The 10,306-nt window shown below is 34.3% G+C and overlaps 1 protein-coding gene across 2 annotated transcripts in view; it reads right to left on the bottom strand.

The window, feature by feature from the left end:
- Nucleotides 1-514: 514 nt before the first annotated feature.
- VAMP4 (vesicle associated membrane protein 4) overlaps nucleotides 515-10,306 on the bottom strand; it is a 31,440-nt gene continuing 21,648 nt past the window's right edge. For both annotated transcript variants that reach the window (XM_060088582.1, XM_060088581.1), the window contains 4 exons: nucleotides 10,103-10,203; nucleotides 8,084-8,163; nucleotides 4,958-5,009; nucleotides 515-2,732 (listed from right to left, as the gene is read on the bottom strand). In XM_060088582.1, coding sequence (XP_059944565.1) covers nucleotides 2,704-2,732; nucleotides 4,958-5,009; nucleotides 8,084-8,163; nucleotides 10,103-10,203 — 262 coding nt within the window. In that variant the 3' untranslated portion in view covers nucleotides 515-2,703. The remainder of the gene's footprint in view (nucleotides 2,733-4,957; nucleotides 5,010-8,083; nucleotides 8,164-10,102; nucleotides 10,204-10,306) is intronic.

Here is a 10,306-nt window from a genome sequence, read left to right as displayed (position 1 = left end):
AAATCAGCATTATCATGAAACTGCTGCAGGGCAATAGGTTTCAGTAATTAAACATAAATCACGAGGGTATGTTGCAGGCATTATAAAAATAGTGACCTGATTTCACTGGGTATCAACTAGTATTTACAAAGCTATCTGAATTTTTCTGTTGCTCTGCATTGCTGTTAAAATAATGAGAGTTCTGATGGTGGGGAAACTTCATTTTTCAAGTGCAAGATGATCCGAGCTGAATAAGAAAAAGAATGATTAAGGGAGAGGAGGAAGGTAGGCCTGGCATCAATTTGAACAAATTTTTCTTTTTCTGAAGGCTCATGTCTCCAAGGTTATGATAATAAAGTCATAAACATGCCAGCCACTTTAAGGGTCTCAGGATTAATGAAGACCAAGAAAGATGAAATGATAAACGGTGAGCCAAGCCACCACTAGTGCAAGGCTCTAACAGAGTAACATATCCGCCACCAGTATTCTCAGCAGCAATATATTTAAATACAAAGAGAACTACGTATACATGGTATTGTCATATAAATATTTCCTTTATTTTTCATGGTTAAAAATTTATTTTCTTTCTTTATTTAAAAGCATACTTTATTAAAGAAACACTGGAAATGTGGATTCTTCTTGAGAAATAATCTTCCTCTTCACTGATCGATATGAAGAAACCAGATTCCTATACCAACTAATGGAAAGTTAACCACTGGTGAGTCTAGTTCCAATCCCAAATCAAGGACACACACGTTAGTACTGATTCTGTCCACTCAGTTAAAACACTCCCATTCCTGAACTAGATTAGCTATGAAATTCTAAAAATGCTCATTTTCCTGGGTATCCTCTTTTATCAAAGGGTTTAGTATTTATTATGTTATTTACAGTAATTGACATTTACGAAAAGTGGAGAGACCAGAGAAAACACTCCATAGTATGTAAGACCTTTATCTCTTCTTAAATGTTCTTAGTAGACTATAATACTAAGCAATTATATTTAGATCTTCATGACTTGAAGGTGTCTTGAATATCTCTTTATCTGCTTTCTCCCTTAGAATTTCTTTCCATTCTAAAGAGAACATTTTTGCATCTTAGTATTAATCCTGTAGAATTTAAAAAAAAAAACAAAGAAAGATTCTATGTTTCATACATTTTGAATTAAAATTACCAAAGCAATAAACCCTATAAGGATCATTTTTTTCTTATTTAAATACTGGTACTTTCTATTAACCCTATTTCAAATTTAGAGTTATATATACATTGTGAAGATGTCCATGTACATAAGTTTCTGCAGAACCTCCAATTTTATTATAAAACTTCTTCCTCACACACGTTAGAGAACTATGTATGTTCACTTTCACAGGTTTAAACAACCCAAGAAGGGTGGCATATTTTAAAGTTAACAACACTTTTTATCATTATAAAAACAGACTTAATGGTGACCCTAGCATTTGGTTACTCTGACTGATTAGCTAGGCTCCTGACTTTTTGTATTCATTATTGTTGGCTAATTTGACACTGGATTGTACGTATCACATGCATTTTCCAGGAGATAAAGAGGGAATACAAAAACCAAAAATTCTAAGCACATGATTTTGCTACTTTTAGCACTTCTGGTAAAAGGGCTAGTTGAAGTTAAACAGGAAAGCTATTAACAAAAAGAAAAGTAGGGGACAAGTTACGTGTGGATTTCATTTACTCACATTTGGACTGGTCCTCCTTATTGGAGGCTAACTGAAAACAGATCTGACCATGACTTCTAGCTTTATGTTGGTCACTTTCAAATACTCCAATGACACTCTCCAATAATTTTATTATCTGCAGTTTTATGACGCCATACTATGCTTTTCACACTGTTTAAATTTCCCATTTCCATAATCCAAATGCCAAAAAATTACTACACATTCCCTTATACAGTCAAAAATAGGTTTACCAGAATGTTGTTAGTTATAGCTGAAGGCAGCAACATTTACAACATTTAGCTTTTGTTACACCCATAAACATGTGAAAATTGCTTGCAAAGCAATTGTAATATGAGAAGAATCTTGCAAATATCAATGGAATGGTTACACACATCTTTCAGCATAATGATTTGGTACTCTACAGAGGCTCCCTGACCACCAGCCTGACCCCCACCTTGATGCAACAAATGCAGGTCCTTATGCCATTAAAATAACAGTATGAAATATCATTATCAGTGTTTAACTATATATACAAATAATGAACTGGCAAGTATCTAGTTTCAAATTAGACCCTTGGAATATGGCAAAATCAAGGCTGGTTATCTTTGCCTTAAACATAATTTTTTTTTTTTTTTTTTGCAGTACGCGGGCCTCTCACCGTTGTGGCCTCTCCCATTGCAGAGCACAGGCTCCGGACGCGCAGGCTCAGCAGCCATGGCTCACAGGCCCAGCCGCTCCGCGACATGTGGGATCCTCCCGGACCTGGGCACAAACCCGCGTCCCCTGCATCACCAGGCAGACTCTCAACCACTGCGCCACCAGGGAAGCCCCGCCTTAAACGTAATTATTAAAAGCACACTTTGTTGGAAGGGAAGAAGATAATGGGACATTCTCAGTGCTCCAATTTGAAGTGATACTTGCCTCTTAATTTCTTGAAAAAGAAGCTTTGAAAGTTATATACATGGGTTTCATTTAAATTATGCAGCAATCTTTTATTATTATTGTCCCAGATTTTGTTTAATGAAGATCTGTCATCAAATCAAGTATGGTATTTCACAACTATAAGAACTGCAAGAGAAAAAAATGAAAAAGAAACATCAAAATCAGATTCAAAATCAGATTCATCAGATTAGCATTTTGATCAGATTAATACATAACCATAGCATAAAGCAGCTAAAATACTTAAATATTTAATAACATGGGAAAATATTTACAATATATTGATTAGAAAGTATACATATGATCTTAGTTTTTGAAAAATATGTTTATATATTAATAGGAAAAGACTTAAAGTATATACAATAGTTATATTAATAGTAGCTATCTCTGTGTGGTAAGAGAACAGTTGGATTTTATTTTCTTCTTTATGTTATTCATGGGTTGATTCTTGGTACTGGCAGTAGTTATGTTCTATAAAGTCACCAAAAACACTGAATGAGTAAACACTGAACCACTGCTCTGAGGGGAAACACAGGCTTAAATCCCTGCCACCCTCTGGCTACAACATTTTTGACAACCAATCCATACATAACCTCGTTTTACATGTTTCTGTGTGAAGACACCTTATCTACTATATACTGTTGGCTTATTAACACTGAACTCCTGGCCAACAGTGCTGTCACTCACGCCTGAACAAAGCTCATCTAACACGTGTATTTCCTCCACAAGACACATCACAGCCTTGCTGCGCTCAGCAACACTAGCCAGCACTGCAGCACCAGTATACTCAGGGGCCTTTTTAAACAGCAAAAGCATCAACAAGACACACAAAAATGTGAGAAACTGTGCACTAACGTTCGCTTCTCTGACTGCATCTGCCAATGACTCCGAAAGCATTGGGGTAACTGATCAATGTTAGCTAGTAGGTGAATTCACAAACACAGAATCCACAAATGATGAGGACTGACTTTTTCTTTAGAACAAAATCTTCTTTTCTGTTTAAAAAGAGTATCACCATGGAATTTTTCAAATGGTTATTCTGAGATACTTTCCAAATCTTTACAAAATCCCTGTAAACATAGATAAAGAAGCTTTGGAGAAAAGGAGATATTAAAAATGATCTGACCAGAGAAAGACAAATATATGATATCACTTATATGTGGAATCTAAAAAGTAATACATATGAATCTATATACAAAACAGAAACAGACTCATAGTCATAGAAAACAAACTTCTGGTTATCAAAGAGGAAAGGGGAGGGGGGAGGGATAGATTAGGAATACGGGATTAACAGATACAAGCTACTATACATAAAATAGATATGCAACAAGGACCTACTATATAGCACAGGGAACTGTATTCAATATCTTGTAATAACCTATAATGGAAAATAATCTGAAATAATATATAACTGAATCACTTTGCTGTATACCTGAAACTAACACAACAATGTAAATCAACTACACTAAAATTTTTTTTTGAATGATCTGACTTTAAAAAGAATATTAAGGGGAGAAAAAAGGAAGGGCAAGAGTTATGTTTCCATGACTGAAATGAAGCTCAAATCCAAAACAAATTATCATCTGGAGAATTTATCTGGATTTTCCTTCAAACACAATATTACGAAATGCAAGCTGCCATACCTAAAAGTTAAAAATAAATAGAAAATGAGTGTTATGGTCCTGATCATAATAGTAGCTATATCTGGCCTCAAACAAATCACTTAGCCCTGCCTTTGCAGGGGTAGGGGTGGAGGGTAGGACAGAGGTTCTCTTTGAGAATCTGATGAAAGATATACTCTCACCATAAAACTGTACATATGCATATTCACATAAAATTTTACGTACAATTTATGTGCATTTTCAGAGAGCTACAGATTCTAGGTTAAGAACTCCTTACTGACCTACTTGAGAATGGACTTGAGGATATGGGGAGGGGGAAGGGTAAGCTGTGACAAAGCGAAAGAGAGGCATGGACATATATACACTACCAAACGTAAGGTAGATAGATAGTGGGAAGCAGCCGCAGAGCACAGGGAGATCAGCTCGGTGCTTTGTGACCGCCTGGAGGGGTGGGATGGGGAGGGTGGGAGGGAGGGAGATGCAAGAGGGAAGGGATGTGGGAACAGATGTATATGTATGACTGATTCACTTTGTTATAAAGTAGAAACTAATAAAAAAAATTAAAAAATTTAAAAAAATTTTAATAAAGAACTCCTTACTGGAGTCAGAAGTCATTACTCAATCCTGACATTAGTCATACTAGGTCAACTGAATATAAATTAAAAAGGAAATTTAAATGAACTTCAAAACAAATGACACCCCCCCCAAATTAATAATCCAGTAAATACTTACTGATAATCACTAACAAAACGATAACAGCAACCAAAGCCATGATGGCTTTTATCTACAACACACAAAAAGGCATAAGAAAGATTAATGTCTGACTTGTTAATAAAGACTATCTGTTGTGCTGCTTACCACATTACACTAACTCATCATTGGACAGGCTCATTCCTTGAAAGGTTTACAAATTTTTTCTCAGATGAACTTCTGACTATTTGCATCTTTTTGTAATAATCAGAGTTCCCCAAATTTGAGGGTTTTGGCTTGCCTAGATTTTATTGTTTAAGGCTGCAGAGTAAACAGTAATAATCAAAGCCTTTACGGGCCTGATCTTTTTTGTCTATGATTTCTCACACATTTCTAATCTAAGACCAGGAAAAGAACAATATTTTATCAACTCTGTTCAGAAGTGTCAGGATATTATGAATAAGATTGGCATCCAATACAGATGGTTCAATATATATAGTATAAGGCAGCATTTGTTATAGCACTTATTCTCAAAGTATATTAGAATTCTGTTAGTTTTTGTTCCCCTTACTTTCTTCTTAGCATTTTTATCTTCATTTTGAGGAATATAATTTAGATTTTTTGTGAAGAACCTCATTTAATAAATAACTTGCCTAAGAGCATTCTGTGTGTCAGTTTCACAGTTGAGAGGAGAAACCTTAAGATTAGTCCTTAGCTAGTTAATATTTTAGGTCTACATCACCTCTCTCCATAAAACTGTCACATTCCTCATCTAATCCTAAAATGCATAGATTATAAATTGATTTGATTTTCCTGATGAATTCAAATGAGTCTTGTTTTCACCATTTTCATAGATAATTGATTAAAGATTGTTCATTCAGAAAAAAGATACTCAGTTATTATAAACACATACAACACTGATGAATATCACAAACAGTAACTAGAAGTAGCTAATGAAATGTTTCTAAAATAAAACAAATGGCTGCATTTTAGTGGCGTTACATTCATGACAAGAACAAAGTGACCAAGAGAATATACATGGAAGCTTTCCAATTTGAATACCAGGTGCCTATTAAAATTATTAATTATGATAACCAAAAAATGTAGACAGTACTTTACACTGTAAAGTACTTTAGTGACCAAGTGATCCAGAGTATATGGAAGCTTTGCATCTTTTTTTTAAGCTGAAAACATTTCTAAAGTAATTTGGAATTTTACAATAGCTTTTCAACTTTACCAAAAATATATCTTAATTTGCCCTGTTAATTTGTGCTAGCCTTAACATTTAGAAGATTTAAATGGAAATATCAATACCAATTTTAAAACACCTAAATAAACGGAGTTTCTAACACTGGCCAGGAAACGTTTACAACCAAAAATGGCAGTAATGTATTCATGCACGTCCAAAGCTCTCTTCTTCCAAACAACATAGACAAAAATCTGCTTCTCATTAAACACATAAGAGCCTCAGAGCCCCATAAGATACTTAAGAGAGGTGTCACTGATTCTCTCTCCCCACCCATTGGATAATTCTGTTCACTTACTTATTTTTAAAGTCAGGTTTATGAAAATATACTTTACATACAATAAAATTCACCCTCTTAAAGTTCATTTTGACGCGTTTTGACATACATACAGTTGTCAACCATCACCTTCATAGTCGAACATAAGACATTTTCATCACTCAGAAAGTTCCCTCATGCCCTGCTGTAGTCAATCTCCACCCTCCATCCTTAGCCACTGGCAACCTCTGATCTCTTTTCTGTCCCTATATCCCTTTCCTTAGCTCTTCCCAAATAATCATTATGAAGTTAATCCAGAAAATGGTAGTGATATAGAGACTATTTAAAAATATAAATTTAAAATAGAATTCAATTTTCCCCTTAAAAGCATACTATTCCTTTGATGTGGACCCCGTAAAGTACAAAATGAAACTCTTTAGATATAGCTAAAAAAAAGCTAGGCAAAATGCACATTATCATTTTGTTAATGGCCACATGAATGAGTCATGTGGGGAGAGGAGGTAGCTCACGGACCTTTTGTTCTTCCAAACTAGTCTGCAGGATAGAAAATTTCTATAGAAATAGAAAATTTATTCATTAAAGAAAAACAGAAAATTTAAATTCTACATAAGAGGAGCAATGAAACTTGTTTCTTTCCCTAAGTTCTATTTCTGAAAGTAAGAGGATTCAGCAGGTAAACAGACAGAAATAAGCAAATCCAAGGCAACTCTTGAAAGAAATCCTTAGCATATGTCAACATCGAGTTTTGAAAGTTATTGCTAAACTTGAAAATGAGAGACTAAAACCAATGTGGTATAGCCAAGGTTTTCAACAAAGCCAAAAATGATACACGGTATCAGGAGGAAAAACAAAAGATCTGCTCATATGACATGAAATTTGCTATAAAGTCTTAAGAGAAACATTTTTTCTGTTTGATATATAGTAGCCATACTTGATTTAAGCAGTAAATTCATTTCCATAAAATGTTTTTCAGGAATATATTAGCATATAATGATTCCCATTTTTTTCCTTGTTACAAATTTTTCTTTTATATCTTATTTCTCCTATCCAAGTACTAACCAGGTCTGACCCTGCTCAGCTTCTGAGATCAGGCAGGTTGAGGGTGGTATGGCATAAGACTGTATCTTATTTCTCTGGAATAATGAGTGACTGTGGGATTTTCTTTTTAGCCCCATTTGCCATATGGATTCTGACACATTAAACTGCTTTTATTTTTTTCTCCATCCAACAGAAAAGTATATTTTTCTTTGGCTTGCTTTCTGTCTTTTAAATATCTCTATGTAATGCTACAGGTTGCTCCAAAAAGGTACTAAAAATAAATTACAAGTTAATATTGCTTACAAGATAAATCTAGAGGAAGCTAAATTATTAATAAACTGTGGATTACTCTCTATGAAGAAATCCATGAAAACATCCTTTTAGGCACTGCTTGATTCCTTTAGTTACTTCTGACCCATAAGATATTAATTCAACAAATATTTACTGAGTTCCACCATGTCCCAGGTTCAGAAGATATAATAATAAGCAAGACAGTTGTAGTCCTGTTCCCCACAAAGCTTATCACCTAGAGGCCCTTTTTTCTTCATGTCTTTAAATACCACTGGATATGCTGACGGACCTATCCAATATCTTCCAATTTACTTACTTTGCATCCACGCCACCACATTTGCCTTCGAAGTTGTTTGGATCTGTTGCTAAAAGCAGTTGCATTATCCGATAAGCTTTCTATATCACATAGAGGATGGAGAGAAGGATTAATCGACATAACAGCATTCTTTTATCTAGTCACACAAAGGCAAGAAAACACTAATTTCTACTTCTGCAAGTCTATTCCCTTTTAAGCATGAAAACATCTTTCCTTTCCTCTACCCACAAACTCTGGCATTCTGTATTCTAAAAAAAAAACCAAAAAGTAAAAAATGGCTGCAGGTCAGTTTGCTCAATCCACTTTTACAATAAGAGTAAGAGAAGTCTCCCCAGGGCCTCAATGCTTTCAAATAAACTTATGAATTCTGGTAGAAATACTCTTTAAAAATTCAAATACTTGGCACAACTATAGGAAAAAAAATTTACAACGGAGAAGGCTAGATTCTTAGAAGATATCAAAAGTGACTGATTTTGAAGCAAAACAATATATTTTTAAAGTGTTTAAATAAGTTTTTTGGTTAAAAAAGTCTGTCAAGGATTAATCAGATATTCATTCAGCCATTCATCATCTAAAAAATATGTGAGTGCCTAATAAGTGCCATGGACTGTTATAAGAACAGAGACTAACATTTGTCAGTAAAGAAATGTTACTAAGTCATCAGAGAAAGCATAAGATAAAAATATTAGATATGTGTGAAATAAGTTTGAAAAGAAGTGATTAGACTTATCCTCCTTGAGATCAGGAGAAATACAAAGCACATCAACGTAACAGGACAAAAGAAAAAAAATAATCTAACTCTTCAACAATGAATTTTTAATCTTTCTGTTCTCAACTGATCAATTAAAGAAATAATACAACAATAAGATGATTCAAAGCAAAGGGAGCTACATACAACTCAATAACAAAAAAGCAAACAACCCAATCGAAAACTGGGCAGAAGACTTAAATAGACATTTCTCCAAAGAAAACATACAGATGGCCAACAGGCACATGAAAAGACAGTCAACATCTCTAATGATTAGAGAAATGCAAATCAAAACTACAATGAGGTACCACCTTGTATCAGTCAGAATGGCCATCATTAAAAAGTCTACAAATGACAAATGCTTAAGAGGGTGTGGAGAAAAGGGAATCCTCCTACACTGTTGGTGGGAATGTAAATTGTGCAGCCACTGTGGAAAACAGTACGGAGGTTCCTCAAAAAACTAAAAATAGAGTTGCCATATGATCCTGCAATCCCACTTCCGGGCATATATCTGGAGGAAACTATAATTTAAAAAGATACATGCACCCCAATGTTCACTGCAGCACTATTTCCAATAGCCAAGACATAGAAACAACTTAAATGTTCATCAACAGATGAATGGATAAAGAAGATGTGGTACATATTATAATGGAATACTACTCTGCCAGAAAAAAAGAGTAAAATAATGCCATTTGCAGCAACATGGATGGACCTAGAGATTATTATACTATGTGAAGTCAGAAAGAGAAAGACAAATATCATAGATATCACTTACATTTGGAATATAAAATATGACACAAATGAACATATCTACGAAACAGAAACACAGACATAGGGAACAGACTTGTGGTTGCCAAGGGCGGGGGGTGGCGGGGTTGGGGAAAGGATGCATTGGGAGTTTGGGATTCGCAGATGCAAACTATTATACACAGAATGAATAAACAACAAGGTCCTACTGTATAGCACAGGGAATTATATTCAATATCCTGTGATAAACCATAATGGAAAAGAATATGAAACAGAATATATATATATGTATAACTGAATCACTTTGCTGTATAGCAGAAATGAACACAACATTGTAAATCAACTATACTTGAATAAATTGTATATAAAAAAAACAAAGTAAAGGGAGCTAAAGTTAAAAACATTAAGACCATAAATGCCATTTTTCCTAAGTCAAGATTCCTAAACTTTGGCTAGAAAAATGGGAGAAGTAAACTATCAAAATACAGATTAATAACATCAAGAATTATATGAAGTATCTGTACCTGATTTGTCCTGTAGTTCATCTAGTCTCTCCCCTCTTTCTATTACCTTTGTAATATTTTCTTGCATGACATCAATGACTTCATCCACCTGATTCTGAACACTAGTTTAAAAGAAAAAGATTAAAAAATAATGCATTCTTTTGAGAATTTTACAGTTTTTGAGACTTTCATTAGACATGATAGAAAACAGCAAGTTCTCAGAAT

Source organism: Mesoplodon densirostris, chromosome 2 (assembly GCF_025265405.1).
Source record: "Mesoplodon densirostris isolate mMesDen1 chromosome 2, mMesDen1 primary haplotype, whole genome shotgun sequence".
Classification (NCBI taxonomy): Eukaryota; Metazoa; Chordata; class Mammalia; order Artiodactyla; family Ziphiidae; genus Mesoplodon; species Mesoplodon densirostris.
Note: the sequence above shows the minus strand (reverse complement) of the source record. Positions and strands in the feature narration are given on the sequence as shown.